This window comes from Geotrypetes seraphini, chromosome 16, assembly GCF_902459505.1.
Source record: "Geotrypetes seraphini chromosome 16, aGeoSer1.1, whole genome shotgun sequence".
Taxonomy (NCBI): domain Eukaryota; kingdom Metazoa; phylum Chordata; class Amphibia; order Gymnophiona; family Dermophiidae; genus Geotrypetes; species Geotrypetes seraphini.
Genome location: NC_047099.1, coordinates 30,236,409 through 30,261,728, shown reverse-complemented (window position 1 = coordinate 30,261,728; position 25,320 = coordinate 30,236,409). Strand labels below are relative to the sequence as shown.

At 43.0% G+C, this 25,320-nt stretch overlaps 2 protein-coding genes across 3 annotated transcripts in view; both read right to left on the bottom strand.

The window, feature by feature from the left end:
- LRCH4 (leucine rich repeats and calponin homology domain containing 4) overlaps nucleotides 1–12,401 on the bottom strand; it is a 103,750-nt gene extending 91,349 nt beyond the window's left edge. For both annotated transcript variants that reach the window (XM_033925039.1, XM_033925040.1), the window contains exon 1: nucleotides 12,151–12,401. In XM_033925039.1, the coding sequence (XP_033780930.1) occupies nucleotides 12,151–12,361 (211 nt within the window). In that variant the 5' untranslated portion in view covers nucleotides 12,362–12,401. The remainder of the gene's footprint in view (nucleotides 1–12,150) is intronic.
- A 10,511-nt stretch (nucleotides 12,402–22,912) lies between these two features.
- ZMYND15 (zinc finger MYND-type containing 15) overlaps nucleotides 22,913–25,320 on the bottom strand; it is a 35,304-nt gene continuing 32,896 nt past the window's right edge. The window contains exon 11 of the mRNA XM_033924817.1: nucleotides 22,913–23,169. Coding sequence (XP_033780708.1) covers nucleotides 22,989–23,169 — 181 coding nt within the window. The 3' untranslated portion in view covers nucleotides 22,913–22,988. The remainder of the gene's footprint in view (nucleotides 23,170–25,320) is intronic.

Sequence of the window (25,320 nt, the reverse complement as noted above, 5' to 3'; positions counted from 1 at the left end):
AGGAAAAGGTGAAGGCGTAGTTTAGAACCCTGGTGGCCATCAGGGAATTTGAATAGAGTCGGCGGCCAAACTTGTCCAGGGTCCGCCCCTCCCTGCCTGGTGGAACCGCCGCCGAAACCCGTGAGGGTTGTGATTTTTTAAGAGCGGACTCCACCAGAAGAGACTGGTGTGAGAGCTGCGCCTTATCGAACCCTTTAGGGGGAATCGTCCTGTACTTCGATTCCATTTTTGAAGGCACAGACGTGACTGTAAGAGGGTTTGACAAGTTCTTCAGCCAGGTTTGCAGAAGGACACTGTTGAGAGGGAGTCTAGGCACCTCCCTAGGAAGAATGGGGAGGTCCTGTTCCTCCAAAAATTCTTTGGAATACCGAGAGCCTACCATCAGGTCAATCCCCAGGGCTTGGGCCATGTCCTGAACGAAAGATGAAAATGAGGACGGCCTAGCCTGGGGAGAGGGGGTTCTCGACCGTCCCACCGAGGAGAGGGGGGAGGCCTCGTGGGAGTAATGAGGATCCCTAACCGATCCCGAATCCCAGGATCCCCTCTCGAGGGCCCTCGAGGGGGAAGGGGAAGTTGTCCTCCTCGCAGAACCCTTGGGTGAGGACCCCGGGGTTCGTGGGACACTCTCCCGTTTCCTCGGCGAGGCAGCCCGGGAAGACTTCCCATGGGGTGAGCGGAGGAGCCTCGGGTTGTTGAGGCGCAACTCCGACACCTGCAACGCCTCGCCCCCGAAGGACAAGGAACGGTCGCGCCGAGGCGAGCCTCGGGGCCGCTTAGACTTCCTCGATCGACGCCCCGTCCGAGGTCGCGTCGAGGGCGAGGCGTGTCTGGAAGACCCGGAGGAAGAGGAGGAAAGACGGCGCACTCTGCGCAACTTTTCTTTGGGCCTTACACTCCGCTCAGGGGGTTCCCCCGAGGTCGAGGTCCGGGGCGGGGCCGAGACCGAGGTGAACGGGGTCCCAGTGCCCGGGACCGAGGTCGCCGAGGCCGGGGCTCCCGAGGGAGCCGAGGCCGGGGCCTCCGAGACCGAAGGCGTCCAGGCCGAGGTCGAGGCCGCCGGGACCGCAGCACGCTGCAACACTTCCAGGGCTCCCGACAGCTCCGATGAGATCAGAGCTCGGAGGAGATCCTGGAAGGCCGGAATCCCCACGAAGGTGGGGAGTTCCGAGTCCGGGGCACACTCCCTGGAGGGCGACCTCGGTCTCGAGTATTCCCTCGGGGTGTGCGGAGTCGAGGTCCGATGCGGGGCCGGGGTCGACCCACCCGCCTTGGCCTGACTCGAGGATGGCTTCTTTGCTGAAGGGGATGGAACAGAGGACTTACCCGAAGCTTGCTTCACTGACGACGACTTCGAGGAGGAGGGCCGAGGCGAGGCCGAGGCCCCCGAGGACGCCGAGGCCGAGGTCAAGGCCGGGGCCGAAGCCGAGGCCGACGTCGAGGCCTTAGGCGGCGCGTCGACGGCGAACAATTCGGCCATTCTTGCCTTACGGCGACGGAGGGCCCTGTTTTGGAAGGTAGCACAGCGATCACACGAGTCTGTCGGATGTTCGGGCCCAAGGCAGACGATGCACCACCGGTGAGGGTCAGTGATGGAAAGCAACCTCTCGCACCGGTTGCACTTTTTGAATCCCGTAACAGGACGGGACATCCACGAAGAAAAAGGAGAAGGCCGGGAACGTACCGACGTCCCGCGGCCACGGATTCCGGGAGCCCCCGGAGTCCGATGAAAACGAAAGTCTTTTTTTTTTTTTTTTTTTTTTTTGAGGAGAAACGAAAAGAAAGAAACAGCACCGCGAACTAATTCGAAGGAAAACAAACTAAACGCGGCAGCTAGAAGGCAAAAACACTGGAGCTCAGATCCACAGGGCTTTCTTGCTCCGCGGAAAAATTTGAACTGAGGACCACGAGGTGGGATGCGCCCTCTAGTGGGCGAGAAGGCACGCACATGCGTGGTGCAGTGTGCAAACTTGAAACTTTAATCAAGTTTGCTTGAAAAGCTGTCCGCGCCGGGGCTCCGTAGATGACGTCACCCACATGTGAGAATATCATGCCTGCTTGTCCTGGGATAAACTGGATTACCAGCAAGCCAGTGGCATACCTAGCAGATGCGACACCTGGGGCCCATCATTTTTTGACACCACCCTCATCTATATGAAAAACATGATTTTTAGTAACAATCCACACATTGCACAACAAGAATGTACCTAGGAAAAGGCAGCATATACGCACCCACTGTAAAACTAAACAAGCTAGACTAGTACAGATTTATCTTGCATAGTCAATGTTAATAGAGAACCTCCCAGTATGGAATATGTAAATACAAACTAATCCGCCCCCCCTTTACAAAACCATAGCGCAGTTTTTAGCACTGGCCATGCAGGTAAGAGCTCAGAATTCCGGCGCTAAAAAGCACACTATGGTTTTGTAAAGGGGGGGGGGGAATAGAAATATGTAGACCTAAGTTAAAACTGAGCCACTAATGAGCTGGATTCTGCATACAATTTTTTTTCAGGTATATTAGTGAAAGAAGGAAGGCAAAAAAATGGAACTGTGAAACTGAAAGAAGCTACAAACCACTATATGGATATTGATGAAGAAAAAGCTAACATAATAAACAAATACTTTTGCTGTGTTCACAGATGAAAATCCTGGAGAAGGACCACGAATGGCTAGCAAAGTTACACATGAGAATGGAGCAGATACCACACCGTTTATAAACTTGAAAAATTGAAGTTTGACAAAGCAATAAGACTGTATCCATCCCAGGATACTGAGGGAGCTGAGAGAAGTTAAAGACTGGTTCAATAACTCCTTCGAGACGGGAGAGATTCCGTGGAATTGGAAGAGAGTAGATGTCATCCCTCTTCACAAAAGTGGTTGCAGAGATGAAGCTGGAAGTAGAAATCCAAGAGAACCATATGTGCTAAGAGGCGATATGCATGGGCGGGGAGAGGGACCTTGGGTGATAAGTGTCTGAAGAACTGAAGGTGAAACAGTGTGACAAGGCAGTGTAGGCAGAAGGATACTAAGCTGTTTAAAGAGGCTTACCCAGCAAAGGAAAGGAGGTGTTGATGAGCTTGTACAAGTCATTGGCGAGGCCCCACCTATGTTCAGTTTTGGAGGCCGTACTGGCTTGACTTGAAGTGGTCCAAAGAAAAGCAATAAAAAATGGTCTGGGGTTTGCGGCAAAAGACTGGAAGACATAGAAACATAGAAGATGACGGCAGAAAAGGGCTACAGCCCATCAAGTCTGCCCACTCTGCTTACCCACCCCCTGTCTATGCCCTAATGACCCAATTTCCTTACCTTGACCCTGAACATGTTTATTCTAGAGGACAGGGGAGATACAATACAGGTGTTTAAATTCTTGAAAGGTAAAACTAGAGGACATGAAGGAAGGATGCAGGGTGGCAGACAGGAGTAATATTAGGAAATTATTTTTCACAGAGAAGGCGGTAGATGCCTGGAATGTCCTCCCAAGGGAGGTGATGGAGATGAAAATGGTGACTGAATTCAAAAAAGCGTGGGATGAACAAAAGAGGATCTCAAATTAGAAAATGAATGGTATAAAACAAACTAAAGCCGGTATTGGGCAATCCTGCAAGTCTATATCCCGTATATAGTATAGTAATTTGATTTAGGATGAGCTGGGTTGGGCTTTGATGGAATCTCCAGTGACAGGATGGTTAGGATAGGCTGTAGTGAGCATCAATGGCAACTCCAGCAGCGGGAACCTAAAGACAGTACTAGGCGGACTTCTACGGTCTATTGCCCAGAAATATTAAAGAAAAAAAAAAAAAAAAAGTCCATTTAACAATGAATGTACAAGGATAAATCAAAAAGTAAAGGCAAAATACACTTAATGGCTTGAATAGAAATAAATGTGATCAATTGAACATATACATTTCCACATAATCCTCATGCAAGACGATGCATATGTTGTATCATTCATCTAGCTTCAGCATTCCTGCAGAGAAGTTGTTTTCAGCTGTTCCTGAAGCCAGGTGAGCACCGCTTCCTTTAATTTATTTAAAGAAATTATTATCCACTTATCTCCTAAGCGGCTTACAAATAAACATGCAGAGTAGAGGTCAAATTTGACCCTACATTTTCAATACATTACAAACAATCAGCTTTGTTTACATTGTTCAACAAAAAATTGTAGTCATTCTCAAACATTTTATCGAATGTCAGAGGGACAGCTAAAAGCCAAGATGAAAAAAAATGAGTCTTAAAGTAATTTTCATCATGCTTTGTCTTTTGCTCTCCGGGTCACAGTGATACACCCATGTGACAATTCTCTCCAGAATAAGAACATAAGAAGTTGCCTGCGCTGAGGCAGACCAGAGGTCCATCTCGCCCAGCGGTCCGCTCCCGCGGCGGACCATTTGCCTGATCAGTGGTCCCCGACTATTCCTATAAATTGCCTCTCACTCCTATCCCTATAATCTTCCTCTACTCCTATCTGTACCCCTCAATCCCTTTGTCCTCTAGGAACCTATTCAAATCTTCTTTGAAGCCCTGCAACGTGCTTCTGCCTATCACAGCCTCCGGAAGCACGTTCCATGTATCCACCACTCTCTGGGTGAAAAAGAACTTCCTAGTGTTTGTTCTAAACCTGTCCCCTTTCAACTTCTCCAAGTGCCCCCTTGTACTTGAATCTTCTTCATACCTATCAGGAACTGGGTCACAACCTCCACATGCTGTTGCTTATGCAGATCAGTAAGCTGTTTGGGAACCCATAGAGCGCAGACTTTCCAGAATCCCAACCCATCATGCATTATGGCAAATGCAGATCCATAGCCGATATCCAAATCTGCAGTCAATTGAGATACCATTATCAGTTGGTCTTCTCTAATCAAGGCAACTGCCCTGTCAATGTGTTCTGGTCGCACATTACGCACACTGGAACAACCTTCGTCGGTTACACCTGGTTCTTTCTGCCTACGTTGATTCATGGTGCTATGTCCATACCGAGTCAATATATGACGGTGAATTTCCACAGATTTCACTCCCTCTGCCCAAAGAAAGCGAACTACTGTACGTTCTTCGATGGTGCAATCTTGCAATAGAATAGCCATGTTTCTTACCTTGTGGCTGCCACATGACAAAGCCGAACGCTACACTGCACGTGGATGAACTATCCAACAGGCAACATGCGAGTACATATATTGCATTTCGCTAGCTCTGTTCCGGTTATCGCATAATTTAACAATTGCCTTTAATTTTTGATTTGCCCTCGTATAACAAATGTGACTATCCGGCAGACTGGATGGACCATTCAGGGGCTGTCATTTACTATGTAAATCTTATATGCACAGTAATAAAGAAAAAAAAAAACCCCAACACCCAAAAACCCAACAGCACTCAAACTTAGAATTAAACCCGACGGTTTATACTTTAAAAAGTTAACACTAGTTGCATTTAAGGCGCTTTGAATCTGTAATACATATAAATGATTACAAGATGAAACAGGAAGAGAACTTCCCACCTGATCTCCGTACCATTTCTAGCTCAAACCCAAACCATGCATTATAAGCTTTTTTAACACCAGCCATCTTACAATAAACAGTGCACAATAAAGCTGCCCCCTCCCTCCCCCCCCCCTTCTCCACAGTTTAGAATGATGAAAGCTGGTATGCCCTAACAGCTGCCTTACAAAGCTTCCAGGGCTCCAGAAGCAGCTGCAGTCTGTAGCCTGCTGTACATACTATCTCAGCCTCTGTATTTACACAAATGCCGACCGACATCCATGCAAAAGACAAGTGAGCGAAGACATTTCAGAGCAATCACTGTTATTTAAAAGTGTTTTAAAGCAAATTAGTAAAATAAAAAGCTACACAAAAATGAAACCGCCACAAGACACTACAAAAGAAAATGAACAAAGGATGAGGAGTGGCCTAGTGGTAAAGCTGCTGCCTCTGTACCCAAAGGCTGTGGAATCAAATCCCAGCACTGCTCCTTGTGACCCTGGGCAAGTCACTTAATCCTCCACTGCTCCAGGTACAAAATTACATTTATACAGGTAAACGCAAAAAGGCAGAACACAAGTCCCATTCTCTTAACCTCACAGTACAAGGACTAAGGCTCTCCCTTAACACTATGGGAAGTAATTTTATAAAAGCTTTATTAATGAGAAAAGCTCAAGAACATAAGAATTGCCAAACTGGGACAGACTAAGGGCTCCTTTTATCAAGGCGCGTTACGGGGGTTAGCACGTCGGACATTTCATCACGCGCTAACCCCTGCGGCAAGCCCAAAAAAACTAATGCCTCGTCAATGGAGGCGTTAGCGGCTAGCAAGGCAGGCGGTTTTAACGCGCGGTATTCCGCGCCTTGATAAAAGGAGCCCGAAATCAAGCCCAGTATGATTTTTCCAACAGTGGCCAACTCAGGATCCAAATACCTAGCTGGATCCCAAGTAATAAAACAGATTTCATGCTGCTTATCCTAGGAATAAGCAGTGGATTTTCTCAAGCCATCTCAATCATGGCCTATGGACTTCGCTTTTAGGAAATTATCCAAACCTTTTTTAAATCCCACTCAATTAAGTGATTTCACCACATTCTCTGGCAACAATTTCCAGAGTTTAAATTACACGTTGTGTGAAAAAATATTCTCTCTGGCTTGTTTTAAATCTCCTACTTACTAGCATCATTGCATGCCCCCCTAGTCCTAGTATTTTGGAAAGATTGAACAAGAATCTTAAATTGTAGAGCAGACACACTTTTAGGCATTCCTAAGAAAAGAAAATAGGCAAAATTGAGGCAGAAGTCCTCGGTATACTTGTATTTTAAGATAAATCAACACAAATATTTGTTTATTTATTCAATTTTCTATACCGTTCTCCCAGGAGAGCTCAGAACGGTTTATTCAGGTGCTCAAGCATTTTCCCTGTCTGTCCCAGCAGGCTCACAATCTATGGAGAACCATTTCTGTCTGACATTCAGATAAAGCAAAATTTGTGGCCAACATTACATAAGAACATAAGAAGTTGCCTCCGCTGAGTCAGACCAGAGATCCATCTCGCCCAGCGGTCCGCTCCCGCGACGGCCCATCAGGCCCATTGCCTGAGCAGTGGTCCTTGACTATTTTTATAATCTATCTCTACTCCTATCCCTATCCTTAATTCTTATCTGTACCCCTCAATTCCCTTGTTCTCTAGGAACCTATCCAAACCTTCTTTGAAGCCATGTAACTTGTTCTGGCCTATCACAGCTTCTGGAAGTGCGTTCCACATATCCACCACCCTTTGGGTGAAAAAGTACTTCCTAGCGTTTGTTCTAAACCTGTCTCCTTTCAATTTCTCTGAGTGCCCCCTTGTACTTGTGCTTCCCCATAATTACAATTGGCTATGCATGAAATATTTGCTGGTTGCCCTTGTATGGCCTTTATTTGACCCAAGAATCTGGCAAATTATCTTACAAGTGCATGGAGAACAGTTTGGGATAACAAGGATTAAGAACATAAGAATTGCCAGTGGTCCATCGTGCCCAGCATCTGTTTACGCGGCGGCCCTTAGGTCAAAGACCAGTACCCTAACTGAGACTAGCCTTACCTGCGTACGTTCCTTGGTGGCCACAGTTCTTGTGGTCGTCCTGTTCTAGGCGTTTTAATACCATACAATGTTCCAGTTGGGACTCACCCAGGTACTAATAAAATCTATTATTTACAACATACTACCACATGTAGATCCAAGTGGGTTGTGTATGTAATCATCTGTCCTTGCTACTATTTATATGTAGGACGTACCACTAGGTAGGAGTATGAAAATCAGATTATAGAACACAAGAGTAAATTACACACTGCTACCATCTCAGCTCCTATGGTGCCCCATTGTCTGGAGTTAAGCACACCTTTGATGTTCTTAAATGTTTCTTAAAGAACAAATTCCCAATTATTACACAAGACAGAATGACTTGCATACACCTGCATGAGCAGTACTGGATATTTGAAATGGACTCTGTTAAACCCAGGGACTTAATGATTTTATTGAATGGACCACCATCATTTGAACAAAGTTGTGTTTTGTTCCTGGTATCTTGACCTGCAAAGTTTTGCAATGCAACAGATGTTTCATAGGCAGAGTTTTGTGTTCTTTCCTCCGGTTCCCCTTTTCAGCCAGAAGCAGCTGGTACTAATAGCAGGGAGCTTTGGCATTTTTTAAGCCTTTTAAAACCTACTTTATTGGAACTATATTACACTCCAGGGGTTCCTGAAGAAGTTTCAAGTTCAAATTTTATTAATAATTTGTTATCCTGCCTTTTTAAATTACAAAGTGGCTTTACAATAAATAAATAAAAAAAAAAAAAACCAGAAAACAGGGCGTACAGACATATTAAAATTAGTAACTAATTTTTATCCAATAAAAGACATTTAAAAAGTCTCACAAATCAAACTCACATGAGAGGAAAAAGGGCAGAACTACAATAAACAGAAAGAAAAGAACAGTTAAAGGAAAAAAAACAGAAGGTAAGGGGTAAAAATTTAACCCGTACTGCTATAATTGCCACAAAAGTTGGGCTAATAATCAATTTAAATGTCCTTAAAAGGACAGTCATAATGCAAACGCATCGTTAAAAATCATTTTTTTTAAGCTGGTTTTGAATTTATCTAATGTGCAGATCTCTCGTAAGTATGCCGGTGCTGAATTCCAGAGCGTGGGAGCGAGAAAATATTATTGCGCACAGTATTGATAATTCTTAGCAGATTTTGATTTGATGACCGGAGAGTACGTTGTGAGGTTAGGGATACTAGAACTGTTCTGTTTTGTCTAGTTTTGAAGGTTAGCAGCGATGCGATGGGGAATAGGCAGCCAGGGTGCTCTGACCATCAGAGGCGTAACATGGCGACAGAGCTCAGTAGAACCCACCTGGGCTGATTTAAATATTTGAACTCATAGGAAGATAAGTGCTTTTTATGCCCCTGCTCTCTTATACTGACTTTTTAATATATTGGCTGCTTTATAGCTTTCAATTACGTTCTCGAGGAATGCACATTTTTTTCACAATTGACTGAAATCACTCATAATTTTGGACACTATTCATTTCACCGTTGCACACAAACGAAATATGATGATGATGTGTGGCTAGTAATGGGCTAAAAAAAAAAAAAGCCGCCAGCTATATCTAGGCTATGCATAAGCAATAGAGCTTTTTCCTCTTTTAGGGGGATCAGGATTCACATGAATTATTTATAACATTTTCTTTACTCTGTTATATTCTACAGGAATTACCTTTTTGGTCTTTTGAAGAACTTTTTTGGGTCCTGTATTTAAAAGATAAGCAGATCCAACACTGAGGGCTCCTTTTACCAAGGTGCGCTAGCGTTTTTAGCGCACACAGGAAATTACCGCACGCTACGCGGCTAGAACTAACGCCAGCTCAATGCTGGCGTTAAGGTCTAGCGCGCAAGGCAATGTAGCGTGCGCTATTCTGCGCATTAAAGCCCTAGCACAGCTAGTAAAAGGAACCCTGAGTACATGCACATGCTTACACTTTCAATTACTGTAGGTGTAAGTTTATGTACTGTTAGGGCTCGATTCTGGGTGCCTATTTGTAGAAACATAGGTACCCATATTGCCATGAGCCTATGAGTGTCGAGAGCAGTGCGGGGCATTCAGCACAGCTCCCTGCGCTAAAAACCACTGTCGCGGTTTAGTAAAAAGGGAGGGGGTATATTTGTCTATTTTTGTATAGTTGTTACTGAGGTGACATTGTATATTTTAAAGTCATCTGCCTTGACCTCTTTGAAAACCCCCAGAATATAAATGATAATTAACACTTTCTCTGCGTACAGTGTGCTTTGTGTTTTTTTGTTGGTAGATCATTTTGACTTGGTCATTTTAAAAGTAGCTCGCAAGCCAAAAGTGTATGGGCACCCCTGCTGTACCACTTTGCCACCTCCTCCTCAAAGATGTTTCCTCTTATCAGCAAGAGCTGAAAATCCCATCACCATGACCTTCTTTGGGCTATTTAGCAACTCTTCCTGCTGGCAGAGTCTGGGTACCCTACTAATACTGTGTGGTCTTCTCTATGCCTTGTTCTTTGTGTTTGCCATACACAGAGCAGGTACACATGCTTGGATCTTCCACTCTGATGTGCAGCCTTGCATGTACATGTATTCCAATAAACTCAAGACACACCTTTGACAAATGAGCTCCAATTTTTTTTAAAACACGAAACATAACCGAAAAAGATTAAACAGCTTATCCAGTTTGTTCATCAGGCAACACAAAATAAGAACAGAAAGTGTTTAGCATCATGGCACTACAGGAGAAAAGAAAACAATCCTGCAGTTTAAGTACCAAGCTGACAACAAAGTTCAAACTTTACTGCTGCTCCATCCTCCACTGCCTCAGGTACAAACTTAAGATTTTTAGGGAAAAATACCTTGTAAGTCACCTTGAACTACAGTACTACTTAAAAAATTGAGAGCTATATCCAAATAAATCTTATCAAACTGACACCAAGGAGCAGCTATCCAAGAAAGAAAAAAAAAAATCTATTTAGTGCAAATTCCAAGCCACCAGAATAAAAAGTTGCCTATCGCACAGAAAGCTAGTGGTGACATATCATTTGAGATGATCAATTTTTATTATGTCCTATCTTGAAAAGGGAAGACATTAATGGTGCAGGAAGAGGCCCATTACAAGAAATAACCACTGAAATTAAGAATGTATTTATCCTTTTTTAAAGAGAAACATGCTACTAGAACCAAATACATTGTATATAGCAGAGCGAGAAAGATCAAATATCAAGAAATGTACACTTCTTCCTCCGTATTCGCTGCGATAGGGGATTAATAGAACCGCAAATACAGAAAAACCGCGAATAACTTTTTCATATGTTATTTGCTGTTCTCTATTAAAAACCATCGTGAATATAGTGAAACCGCAAATAACATGGTGGGAGCCCTGGCCTGCTCCTGAAGGAGAGGCAAAACAGGGCGAAGAAAGTGCTGGGAATCGGCGATTTTCTCTGTAAATGCTTGGAATCAGCGATTTCTCTATGCAAGTTGATGTCATTTGGGGGGGGAGGGGGGGAGGAGTCAGCAAGCTAAAAAACGTGAATAATCGAAACCGCGAATACGGAGGGAGAAGTGTAATCATTCATAAAAAAAACCCAAAACAAAACAAACTGTAAAGTAGACAGAAATATTTCCAATTGTTTTGGCTGCCACCAGTTTGCTCAAAAGAAGTTGCCAAGCACACCTTGATAAACTATCTACATATATTATACATAGTTGGTTTTTTTCTCTATCCTACACACTCCAGAAAGATCTCCTTAGCACAATATTAGGAGAAGCACTATAAAGTCACTTGAGAGCTCAAAAGAGGACCCAACATTTCCGCGGTTTAAGAGAGCCAGATTGCTAACACCATATTAGAACGCCGTCTCCTAACCCCCGGGAATACATCTGATCTCCTGGCAACACGCACCATGAAGAAGAGGTGCAAAACTGAAGACAAAAGCCAAAAATAAAAAGGGAGAGACAAAACACCAAATAAACAAAAATATTTAAATAAAAATAAATAAATAAAAACAAAACAAAACCCCACACATTTATTTAAATCTAATATAAAGTATTAAGAATCATACTTCTAGCTTTCGAGGATAATTTTTGTATATAAGGATCCTAGATTTTTAAAAAAAATAGTGTTCTTTTAGGAAATTTACAAACCTCAAAAACCTCAAATAAAATTAAACGATGGAATTGATTCCTCCAATGCCAATAATTTGGAGGATCTTTTTGTAACCAATATTGTAATATGCATTTATGACCAATCATTTTGGGGTAGGGAGGGAAATTGGAATGATTTTAATATATATGTATGGAGTGGTGAGGGGGGATATAGGGGAAAAGTGGTTTAGATATATTAAAATATATTTTGGAGGAATGATAAAATGTTTATGCAAATGTTTTATTGTGAATTTGATTGTAAAGAATGTCTTTTTGTATCATATTGTTGTATATTTGTTTGATTCCTTCAATAAAATGTTATAACATAAAAAAAGGGGAGAGTGACGTCACGGCCCCAACTCAGCCTTGACGTCACGAGAGAACTTTAAAAAAAAAAAAGTGTGACAAACAGACGCGAAGGAGCCGATGAGGCGAAAGGAGGTGGGGGAGGGGAACGGTTGCAACTCACCGGCTTGGGTGATGTCGGACAGGTCGTAGTTGCGAGCGCCGCGGGGGAACTCTTTCAGCTTCCGGCCGCCCAGATTCAGCACCCCCGAGACGGCCGCCTCCTCCAACGTCTTCTCCATACCTCTGCCGCCCGAGAGCAACGGCGAAGGCGGCGGCGGCGGCAGGGACTCCTCTCGCGCCCCGGCCGGAGCCGCGGCCACGACCGTTGCCATCGCTCGCGCGCGCGCACCCCCCTCCCCGCCCGGACACCAAACTCACATCGAACTCCGAGAGAGCCCGCCTCTCGTCGCGCGCGCGCCGCCTTTCTCCCACGCCCCCTCGCCACCTGAACTCCGCGCGAGGCTACCTCCTGCCAGCCACGCCCCTTCGCAAACGCCCGCCTCTCGCCCTCCAACTGGAGAAGGAGGCGGGCGACGGCTGCGCGCGCGAGAGAGAAAGCCGCCCTCTCGCCGCCTGCCAGTGTGCGACGCTTCCTGGCTCTCTCGCAAGGACTTATATTATAGTCTTATACAATACACTATCAATGGTTCTCCTCTGACGTCATTCTACGTCGACGCATCGATGCTGCGCAGCGCGCACCAACAGGCTGACGTTAAGCTCGCCGGCGCCGTCGTAGGTTTATTAAAAAGTTTTAAGCGCACTTCGGTTTGTCAACAGATAAGATAAAAAAAAAAAAAAAAAAAAAAACAAGAAACGAAAAGATATAGGAAAGCAAAGAGAAAACAATAGAGAAAGAACAAACGTGAAATAAATTAAAATTAATTAAATCTAACAAAAATGAAATTAATTAAATCTAAACATTTATTAGAAGTTAATATGGTCAAATTAAATGTAATGACTATTTTACTGTGTTATATTATTATGTATTGCATTTCTTCAATAAAATATAGAGTTAAATCTAAGTAATAGTAAAAGAAAATAATTTTGTTTAAATCTTGTTTAAATAGTTGCCAAAAAACAGGATCCCAATTCACCAAACTTCTCATAAAAATGGTCAACCAAAAAGATGCGTCTTAACCATTGATCTTAATTTTACATAAGATAACTCAGAACAAATCATAACTGGGAACATAGGTGTCAGAACGTGGGGTGGGGGGAGGAACCAAAGGGGCCGTGGCCTCCCCAAAAATTGCCCATCCTGTAGGTCAGGGGATACACCAGCTGACTGCCGCCACTGCTGCTTCCCACCGCTGCAACTGCAGGAAGGGAAGGGCCAGATGCATGCTGCTTGGCTGGTCTGGACTTTCTCTCTTAGGTCAGAATTGACATCAGGGGAAGGCTTGTGAGCTGGTGCCACTGCACACACCTGGCCCTTCCCTTCCCTTTGGATTTGCTGCATCAGCGAGCGGCAGCAGACCGGAGGGGGGGGGGAGAGGAAGAATCTGCAGGTAGGCCAGGCTTTGGCACAGGAGGGAGGCAGGTAGGCTGGCTTTGGCACGGCAGGGAGGGAGGCAAGGCAGGCTGGCTTCGGGGAAGGGGGTTGGACAAAGGCTGGAAGGCAGTGAGGGGGACATAGGAAGGAGGGAGGACATGAGAATTGCCGCTGCTGGGTCAGATCAGTGGTCCATTGCGCCCAGCAGTCTGCTCATGCAGCGGCCCCCAAGTCAAAGACCAGTGCCCTTAACCAAGACCAGCCCTAAGGAAGGAGAGAGGCAGAGAAAGGGTGGGGGCTGTAAGCAGAAGAAAGACAGAGAGAGAGAAAGGCCTGGACCAAAGGGGAAAGACAGGAGGCAGATGCTGAACTATGGGAGGTGCAGACAGAGGGTGAGAGACCCTGAGGAAGAACAGAGAGATGGAAGATCATAACAAAGGAGGGAGAGAGAGGGAGACCTGGAACAAAGGTGGTGGTAGGTACAAAGGAGAACTGACACTGGATCTGGGGAGGGTAACAGAGGGAAGAGAGAGAGACCTGGACCCAAAGGGATTGGGACTGGATTGTGAAAGAAATGTTGGATAAGAAAGAAATATTGGATGCACAGTCAGAAGGAAGTGCAACCAGAGACTCATGAAATCACCAGAAAACAAAGGTAGGAAAAATGATTTTATTTTCAATTTAGTGATCAAAATGTCAGTTTTGAGAATTTATATCTGCTGTCTATATTTTGCACTATATTTGTCTATTTTTCTATAGTTGTTACTGAGGTGACATTGCATATTTTAAAGTCGTCTGCCTTGACATCTTTGAAAAAAAAAAAATGGAATATAAATGATAATTAACATTTCTCTGTGTATAGTGTGATTTGTGGGGTTTTTATTTTGTGGTTACCATTATGTATTAATAAGATTATATTGTGTGAATATGAAAAATGGATGGAAGAAATTGCATTACAATTGGTATTATTATTATGGGGTGGACCACAGGAAAAGGGAGGGAAGAAGAGAGAGATGTCAGACAATGGGGAGAGGAGAGAGATTCCAGACTATGGGAAGGAGAGGAGAAAGATGCTAGATCATATGAGGGGGAAGGGGGAAGACAGATGTCTGACCATGGGAGAGGGATGAGATTGTGCACAGGGATGGAGGGGAAGGGGGAGACAGAGGGAGGAAATGGTGTACATCAATAGGTGCAGCAAGGAAGAGATAAGAATAAATGCTTCTTATGGATAGATGGGAATAGGGGAGAAGACGGTACACAGGGATAGATGGGAAGGGAAGACATGGAAAAGTAGATAGATTTTGAGAAGAAAGCAGAAAAGTGGAATGTTAAAAGTTAATGCTAAATATGGATGTATGGTAGAAAGTGAAGGAGAGAAAAACAGCACATGGATAAGGTGGCCCTGGATACACAGTTAAGAGCACAGAAAGAAGAAAGGGCAGCCAGAGACTGGAAAAAGATGATTTCAAAAACAAAATCACCAGACAACAAAGGTAGGGGAAATGATTTTATTTTCAATTTAGTGATTGAATTGTTTCAGTTTTGAGAATTTACATCTGCTTTCTATATTTTGCACTGTTCAGGAAGAAATGCATTTGTTTAGAGTCGTTTAAATACCTACATAATATAAATGTGCATGAGTCGAGTCTCTTTCATTTGAAAGGAAACTCTGCAATGAGAGGGCAAAGGATGAAGTTAAGAGGTAATCTGAGGAAATACTTTTTTCGGAAAGGGTGGTAGATGCGTGGAATAGTTTCCTGGAAGAGGTAGTGGAAGCAGAGACTGTGTCTGAATTCAAGAAGGCCTGGGATAGGCACATGGGATCTCTCGGAGAGAGAAAGAGATAATGGTTACTGCGGATGGGCAGACTGAATGGGCCATTTGGCCTTTATCTGCCATCATGTTTCTGTATTTCTATTTCTTGGGTTGTACTGAATGCAGAGTCTTGCATCTTAGGGTTTAATTTGTATATATTAGTACTGTACTTTTAGTTTGTGGTCCCGTATTTGCATAGGGGTTATCTGTGTTCTGGTAGAAATGAATATTGAGAAGCATACAGTGTGCTTTGTGTAGTTTAATTTTGTGGCTAACCATTATGTGTTGTGAATAAGATTAGATTGTGTGTATATATGAAAAATGAATAGAAAAAATGGTATTATAATTAGTACTACATTACATTAGGGATTTCTATTCCGCCATTACCTTGCGGTTCAAGGCGGATTACAAAAGATTAATAAAAACGTTGTTACAATGGGAGAACTATTGATTAGCTAGAGAGGTAAGTAGTAGATCTTTTAAACATTTCACGGGTTGTTAAGGATAAGGCGGTTTGCAAAAGAATTAAGAAGGGAGTCACAATGGAAGCTCTGTTGTTATTACTAGTGAAGTAAAGGGTAGATCAATTGTCAGTTTTAGAGTTATTAAGAGTACGTGATGTTATGGCTGCTTCAGGAATTTCTTGAAAAGTATAGTTTTTATTTCTTTTCTGAATGTCTTGTCGTCTGGGGTGGATGTCAGAAGGTTGGAAATCTGGTTGTCCAGCCTTGCGGCTTGAGTGGCTAGGAGGCCGCCGTGTAGTTTTGATCATTTTACTTCCTTGATTGGGGGAGGTATGAATGGGGAGTGCGTTTTTCTGTGTCTGGTAGTGGGTACTATTATGGGGGTGGGGACTGGGGGCAAAGCTTTTGGGGCCCCCCAAACAAAAAGCATTCTGCTGCCTGTGCCTAGAATGACTATTTGAATAAAGTTGGAATTTAGTATGGTAACATCTATGAGGTGAAAATAACCAGGAGAATCGCTGGAATGGTGTCTCAGGGTGAGGAAGGATCTTTACTTCTACTAAGACTAACCCTCTCTTCTACGAAACTGCGCTAGCAGTTTCTAGCGTGGGGAGCTGTGCTGAATGGCCCACACTGCTCCCGATGCTCATATGAACTCTATGAGTGTCGGGAGCAGCGCGGCTCTCTGCACTAGAAACTGCTAGCACAATTTTGGAGAAGAGGCGGTAAGTATCTTAATAAAAATTTGGACTGCGACTTAACCTGTGTTTTAGATTTTGGCCCCTTGAGTTTGACACCCCTGCTGTAAAGGAAAAGCCCTAGTGGGTCCAGGCTAGAGGTAGCTTGTTTTCATTGGTGTATCTGCCAGCAATCTGTCACACGTTTGGAGAATTGAAGAGGAAAGGCTCTAGAAGATGGAGGGGAGAGGAAAGGGGTTGGGCTGCTGGATGTGGAGGGGAGAATTCCATTCGGCCTCTACCACTGGGCATATTGCCGGGCTTGCTGAGTGGTAGCTACTCCCTTGGGTTATTCATTTCAGGAGAAGCCATCATTCTTACTCTCTTAGTCTCTTCCTCTTCCACTCTCCTGTCTTCTCTGTTAAATTTTCTCAGTGTTCCATATTTCTCTTTCTCATCTATTCTTCTCTCCTCTTATCCATCAGTCTTTATCAGTACCTCTGCCTTTCTCGTGTATTTTGTAGGCAAAACAGTGCCCTGGGTGAAGGTTATCCTTTCTCTTTCAAGCTTTTGAGCTCATAGACCAGTAGACTGACTCTAAATTGTAAAATGGCATCCCCTCCTCTTCTGGCATGCCAGTTGCCCTTCTTGCCCACTTTTTGTGATTGTCCTGCTCTTTATGTCTCATTTCTCTCTTTCTCCCTCCCTTTATACTTTTAGGCTGGATTCTTTCCCTCTTCCTATCCCTGAACTCTTATCAGTTTCTCTCCATGCCTATCAGCCTCTCCATTTTTCCATTGAGGCATGCAAGGAATGTCAAGGCTTAGAACCAGCTCTGCATTCTATCTAAACTAGAATGCAGCACTCTTCCCCTCAAAACCAGCTGCTCTGCAGGCACTGGTGCCCAAAACGGCATTATTAAACTAGTCCAGGAGCCTCTCCTCCCTTTTTACCCTCCCACCCCACACACATTACACCCCCCAATGACCCCCAAGTCATGTAAGCCATGTATCCTTTCAAATGTTCTTAATAATGACAACAATATACAACACCAGTCTCAGAGTCGCAAACCAAGGAGAAAAGGAGGGCCTATACGGGTATCAGACAGCCCGCCAAACAAACTATGTTTGCGGGGAAATTCCTCATTTACCCAACGGTGCCTCCACCTCCTATTTAATGCGATTTTTATCAAAAAAAATTTTTAATCTTACTTTATATTATTATTTTTATCAGTTATGCATCTCTGCAATGTCCATTATGAAAAAACTTTACTTAGCTTTTAGCGTAGCATAGTAATCTATCCCCAAAACGCGTTTTGGGGATAGATTACTATGCTACGCTAAAAGCTAAGTAAAGTTTTTTCATAATGGACATTGCAGAGATGCATAACTGATAAAAATAATAATATAAAGTAAGATTAAAAAAATTTTTTGATAAAAATCGCATTAAATAGGAGGTGGAGGCACCGTTGGGTAAATGAGGAATTTCCCCGCAAACATAGTTTGTTTGGCGGGCTGTCTGATACCCGTATAGGCCCTCCTTTTCTCCTTGGTTTGCGACTCTGAGACTGGTGTTGTATATTGTCCCCAAGTCATGTGACAATAAGGTCAGTACTATTGCCACCTCTAAAGGGACAAGTGTAGCCTGGGCTAATTTTACGAAAACGTTGACATGACACCTTTTTTTGCCAGATGAAATATGCCTCCTGACATGGCAGATATGTTTAATCAAAAGAATAACGCGGATCACTCTATCAAATATCCAACCCACAATGATAACATCATCAAATAAAAGGGGGTTTCTTCGGAATAAATAATAATTTAATCAAAACTACTTATTTTTCACTTATTTTGGAAACTATACAATCAAATATGTCTAATAAATTATATTAGCTAAGTACAATACTCAACCTTCCCAAACTGACTTTCCCAAGTACTAAATAATCTAGGAGGATGAAGTATCATAAATGGGCTATAAGTGTTGTATTTAGCTAATATAATTTATTAGACATATTCCATCCTGGCTTTCATGTAGCCAAAAAAGACTGTTGCCTGTTGGATCTCTTGTCAAGCTTTCCCCCACAGGTCTGGTGCCTCTTCTTTTCGATTCCTCGATTGCTACTATCTCATCTTTTCATTATTTGGGTGCCATTCTCGGTACTCAGCTCACTTTCTCCACTCCCATATCGATGATTCTGAAATCAGATTTCCTAGCTATATGTAGACCTAGGACCATCAGTCATGTGCTCCATATGCACTTACTTACCTTCCCAAACTGACTTTCCCAAGTAATAAATAATCTAGGAGGATGAAGTATCATAAATGGGCTATAAGTGTTGTATTTAGCTAATATAATTTATTAGACATATTCCATCCTGGCTTTCATGTAGCCAAAAAAGACTGTTGCCTGTTGGATCTCTTGTCAAGCTTTCCCCCACAGGTCTGGTGCCTCTTCTTTTCGATTCCTCGATTGCTACTATCTCATCTTTTCATTATTTGGGTGCCATTCTCGGTACTCAACTCACTTTCTCCACTCCCATATCGATGATTCTGAAATCAGATTTCCTAGCTATATGTAGACCTAGGACCATCAGTCATGTGCTCCATATGCACTTACTTACCTTCCCAAACTGACTTTCCCAAGTAATAAATAATCTAGGAGGATGAAGTATCATAAATGGGCTATAAGTGTTGTATTTAGCTAATATAATTTATTAGACATATTCCATCCTGGCTTTCATGTAGCCAAAAAAGACTGTTGCCTGTTGGATCTCTTGTCAAGCTTTCCCCCACAGGTCTGGTGCCTCTTCTTTTCGATTCCTCGATTGCTACTATCTCATCTTTTCATTATTTGGGTGCCATTCTCGGTACTCAACTCACTTTCTCCACTCCCATATCGATGATTCTGAAATCAGATTTCCTAGCTATATGTAGACCTAGGACCATCAGTCATGTGCTCCATATGCACTTACTTACCTTCCCAAACTGACTTTCCCAAGTAATAAATAATCTAGGAGGATGAAGTATCATAAATGGGCTATAAGTGTTGTATTTAGCTAATATAATTTATTAGACATATTCCATCCTGGCTTTCATGTAGCCAAAAAAGACTGTTGCCTGTTGGATCTCTTGTCAAGCTTTCCCCCACAGGTCTGGTGCCTCTTCTTTTCGATTCCTCGATTGCTACTATCTCATCTTTTCATTATTTGGGTGCCATTCTCGGTACTCAACTCACTTTCTCCACTCCCATATCAATGATTCTGAAATCAGATTTCCTAGCTATATGTAGACCTAGGACCATCAGTCATGTGCTCCATATGCACTTACTTACTTTATTATTTATTTATTTAAATCATTTCTATTCCATGTGGTTTCAACAATTCTCAGCAGAGTGCAATCCAAACATACATAATAATCAACAACAACAAAAAAATGAGACATTAAATAAAAACGTTCTATACAAAATAAATTGTACATTCTCCCTATTTTCTTACTCAGTGTTACCTGGCCTGCATTAACCCTTTAGTTGGCATAGATGCTCAAAAGCAACATGTTTCTATGGTTCTTATGGGTATATGGAGCACATGCCTGATACAACAACATGTGGTCACAGATACGGGTGGCATTTGTTGGGGATTAAGCCTTGAAAAAGTTATCCAAGCGAAACATGTCGGCACTGACATCCCTAGCTGGAGACCACTGGATCACAAGTTAAGTATTAGCTTAAAAGCCATTAAAAAATGGGAAATGAAAAATCAAAAAGATATCTAAATATTGACAAAGTTAAATGGAATAAATTAGAAGTTACGTTCTTTAAAAAGAAAAGAAAAGAGTTTAAACACTAGATCCAATGACGAGTAGACACATAAAGCTTAGGACGATGAACAATGTTGAGTCCTGAGTGGTGCCGCTGAGGATCTTATAAATTTTACAAAGGTTGCCGTAATAGCGGGGGAAAAATTTGTCTCCAGCTATTTCATAGCGGGTATAAGTTAAGCATCCTTTGAAACATTAATTAGAGTGGTGCTATTGACTGATACGACAACATAGCATTTGCTGGTAGTTCTCCGCCCCTCCTATTCACCCGCGTCATGCCTTTGAAATGTTTACCAATGGCTTTGCCCAGCACATACGTACATTTATGCCTCTTTCCGTGGAGTATTCTGCGCATGTGCCGATCGCTGTCACCAGTGACTGAACTCATGTAAATTTGGCAACCCTCCGTGAACCTCATTTGCATGCATTGTTCTTTGAAAATGGCTCATCTTTTTTAAATCATTAGATTTACGACAACTACAGCAACCAGCCTGTATATGACCGTTTGGTGGAGGATGGGCTGGGGAGGGCTTCAATGGCTAGGAGGGTGTAGATGGGCTGGAGTAAGTCTTAACAGAGATTTCGGCAGTTGGAACCCAAGCACAGTACTGGGTAAAGCTAAGAAGAAAAAATTAAAAAAATTAAATTGTATCAGGTTGGGCAGACTGGATGGACCATTCAGGTCTTTATCTGCCGTCATTTACTATGTTACTATGTAATCCGGTGGCTCTGGCCCATAGTCACCAGAATTTAAACTTGTGAAACAGATGATGCTCCAGCAAAAGCATCTAGAATGGTAAGAGAGTTGAAGAAAGACACCTTTACGATACTGAAACGGAAATCCACTATCAACAGATCCTGTAAGGGCAGAATGCAGCTTCCATTGGGGGCATTAACTTGAGGCACATTTGGAGATCATTGACTGGCAGGAGTTCAAAGTAGATTCTTAATATTAGAAGTATATCTTAAGGGGGAGGGGAACAAGTCTTAATGCTGAGATTATATACCATTTCACACGTTTGTCTTCCATTCCGCAAATTTCAGCTAGGATTCAATGTGTTTTAAAACAAGATTAAGAACTGAGGACATGAACAATGAATGAAGGATAGGAAGTAGGCTCCTGAGATAGCTAAACACATGCTTACTTTTAGCTAAATTAAGGAAGTAGGATTGCGAGACAGTCATTTTGCCTGGTACATTACTATTTACCCACAGAAATTGCTCTGAAAATTGTCCCTCCGATGAACTGTCATCGCATTCCACACCATAGTAGAGTTAATTCTCTGGAGGAAGTGTAGAGACATGGAGAATTATGTACAAAACTACCCTAGAATATACTGTATTTTAGATTTTTAAACGTGGTACTGTAGATTATGAAGCCTTTCATTGACCCATCATAAGACAGAAATTCTGAAGAGGTCGTGCAGTTCTGTTCTTTTGAGGACTCATGTACCAGTATTTCTGTGGACCCAATAAAAGGTTAAATATTGTTTCAAGACTGCATCATATTTAACTATCTATATATGGTTGGCATGATGGCAAATCGCCAACCAGTCTCTAAACATGAATGACTATGACCTGCACAGAGAGATGGTCTTATGTTCTTATGCAGCTTGTTGGGCAGACTGGATGGACTGAGCAGGTCTTTCTCTACCATCATTTACTGTGTTACCATTGGGGGGGGGGGAAAACAGGAATATATACAGGAGGGCTTAGGCAGATAGCAAAGACCATACGTTTTTCAGATATTATCTGTTCGTGGCAAGAGAGAGGAAAAGGTGTTTTATTGCTTACTTCAATATATGGCTGAAAATATGATGCTAATAAAGAGTTTTATCAATAAACATTTATGCTGAAGCAAGCCTGGGTATGCATGTCTACCCTGTGCCAATGTATGGGTGCTGGTTATATGAGTGTTTCTCTGCTTTGTGCCTCTCCATAGGGGGGGGCGGACCTTCTTGGGCACCGGTACCTCTCAACCCTGCCCTACCACACCACGCTCATTCCATCTCTCTCCCCCCCACACACATACCTCATACCACTTGTAGATCTTCGTTGGCGCAAGCAACTTCTCCCTTCTGAATCACTCCAGATCAAGGAGCCATGAAGTGATGTCACAGGGAAATCCAACACTGGCATGCTGGAGCATGCTGGAGAAAAGCCGCTCATGCTGGCAGAGATTTAGAGGTATGGGGGAAGGGACAGTGCGAGTGTGGAATGGGGGGGCAGGAAGGTGCAGGGAGTTGCAGAAGGAGCGGGATGCAGAGCGGAGGGAAGCGTGACCACCCCAGGCGCCTCATACCCTACCGCATAGAACTTAAAGGTAATGCAGTGTAGAAATTGATTTTTATGTTTTATGTTACTACGCCACTGTCCCTTGGCATTATTTGTGAGTGGATTTCTCTATTTTAGTGGCTTTGCGGCCCCTGGCTCACTTCTGCAAATCCAAATTCCATCCATCCTTTACATGGCCTTGAGTGACTCTCTCAACACAGAAATCCAGTTTTTTGAGATGGGGAAGGGTTGTTCAAAGCCCAACCTGAATAACTATTCAACAGAAAATGAAGTGGGTAGTCTGAGCAGATATCATTTAAGGCAATGTTTAATAACAGCTACTATCCATGGCATGGTGGGAAGGGGAGGGGGCGTGTGCTTTGGGAGCATTCCTCCTTCTGTCTCCATCTCTTCCTCTCTTACTTCCTTCGGTGGCAGTTACTGCGTTTCTGTTTCTTCTCCTTCTTCCGTCTCCGTGGCTCTGCCACTACTTCTTCTGTGGCTGAGGCTACCACATACTGATGAGGCTGCTGGAACTGGTACCTAGAGCCGGCTGCTGTGCATTTGTAAACCAGGTGGAAGACAAAGGCATTTGGGTACCTAAGGGAGAGAAACAATAAAGTCAGAAATACAGAGGAGATGTAAATACTTAGACCTGCGCTCTCTCACTATTTTTTATGCACTTAAAAGAAATTTGATTTTGATTGATGGAGTGGGGGGGGGGGGGGTGTAGAGGCAGGTGGCAAACTTCAGGCTTGAACCTGGAAGGCACTGGACAGTATTCACATAAAGTTAGAAGAGCCTTTTTTCTATCCTTGTTTTATGCAGTTGCTCAGCTGTTTAGCAGACTGAAAATTGGCACTCATCAGCTAAGTTTCTAACTCTGTCCAAGATTGCCCACAAAAAAGCCAGTTTTGGCATGGGCAGTTAGAGGGGATATTCAGTGGCACTCAGTGGCATAGCACAGCGAGGGTAGGAGTCACATGGGGCAGTGGTGTCCCTCCCGCGCCCTCCTCTTCGCCCCCCCAATCCTGCCATACCCCATGCCACACTTGTACCCACCCCGTACCTCTTTAAATCTTCATCAGCACAAGCAGATTCTCTGTCCTGCTGCTCAAACCAGCATTGGCTTTCCCTCTGACATCACTTCCTGTCCCCACAACCCGGAAGTGATTTCAGAGGGAGCCAGGCCTGTGCGAGCAGCAGACTAGAGTAGCTGCTCACACTGGCGAAGATTTTAAAGAGGTATTCTAATAAATTTTGATTTCCAAGTCTCGAATGAGCCATTATCAGAGAATAGTAGTTTTTAAAAGTTCAACTACTTTCCTTCTAGACATATACTTTCATGCTTTCGACTTAGTCGATCATACCAAAATATAAAATCCAAGTAAAATAAGAATGGAGAAATGAGCCATGATAGATGTGGCCTCTAGTATAAGTGCCTTATGAAACAAGAGTACTTAAGAAGGTGACAAGAAAACCAAAGTAACAAACCCATGTCATTGAACTGCAGTACACTTTTACTTCAATACAGAAGAGGAAACATGGGTAACCTGAACTTAGCCATGCGTTATCCCAAAATATCAAATTATTCCTGAGCCAGTGGCATCAACTGAATACAAAGAGATACGGTAGAGTTAAGTATGACCCAACTAAACGAAAAAAGGCAATGTGTCTGTTGAGTTAAGGTGCTGAATAGAATCTTCTTAGGAAGCAATAGAGAGATTTCTAGAAAAATGGTCACCAATATCAGAAAACATGAGAGGAATTGGTAACCTCAATGTTTTCTCGTGTTTTTTTTTTCGTGAGGAGATAAACAAAATAAGGAGAAATAAAATTGCTGGACCAACAAAAACCAAAAAACTCAGAATAAAATCTACAGAAATATAGAAGCATAATGGCAGGAAAAGTCAAACAGACCAACTACTCTACTCTCCTGCAGTAGCCCTTAAGTCTTCTTCTATTATTAAAAACAAGAAGTAAAATAACTCTCCGAGACCATTAAGAAATGGTTGTAACAGAAGATCATATATAATGATCAACCGAGAAAAGTTTTTTTTAATTAAAGACCTCCAGGTCACTTAAAATGATTCCAACAGTGAATCAAGATTACAGGCTTTTGGTAGCACCATGGAGGAGTTTTGAGTCTTACGTGACTGTTTTAAGTTAGCAGGAACAAATATAGGTGACCTAGAAATAGTCTAGCAATCACAAAACGTTAGACAAAATCCCAGAAGGCACTGAATAAAGATCAATCTAAAACCAAAGAACCTGTGACAAAGGTACAGCTTGATTGCAGTACTGGAACAATACCCAATGGCACTATGAGATGCTATTAAAACTTGCATATGCTAAATTGCACCTGAGCATATCCATTTTCTCTGCCCAGAGATTGAAAATGAAACTGAAAGATATGAATGTGACCTGTATAGAATACAGAGCAGGAACAGATCCAGAATTATAATCTTATCTATTAGAACTTGGGTAGTACGCACTGATGTTCGCACATACAACCCTCTCATTTTACACCATGTATTGAAACCTTCGGCCCAGAGACTCTGTTTAAGATAAACTGGAATAAAATGTTAAAACATCTTTAAAAAGGATGTAGTGGCCTCCTCCTCCCCTACAGCCACCCTCAACCCTTTAGAACAGTGGTCTCAAACTCAAACCCTTTGCAGGGCCACATTTTGGATTTGTAGGTACTTGGAGGACCTCAGAAAAAAATAATTAATGTCTTAGATTTTGCAT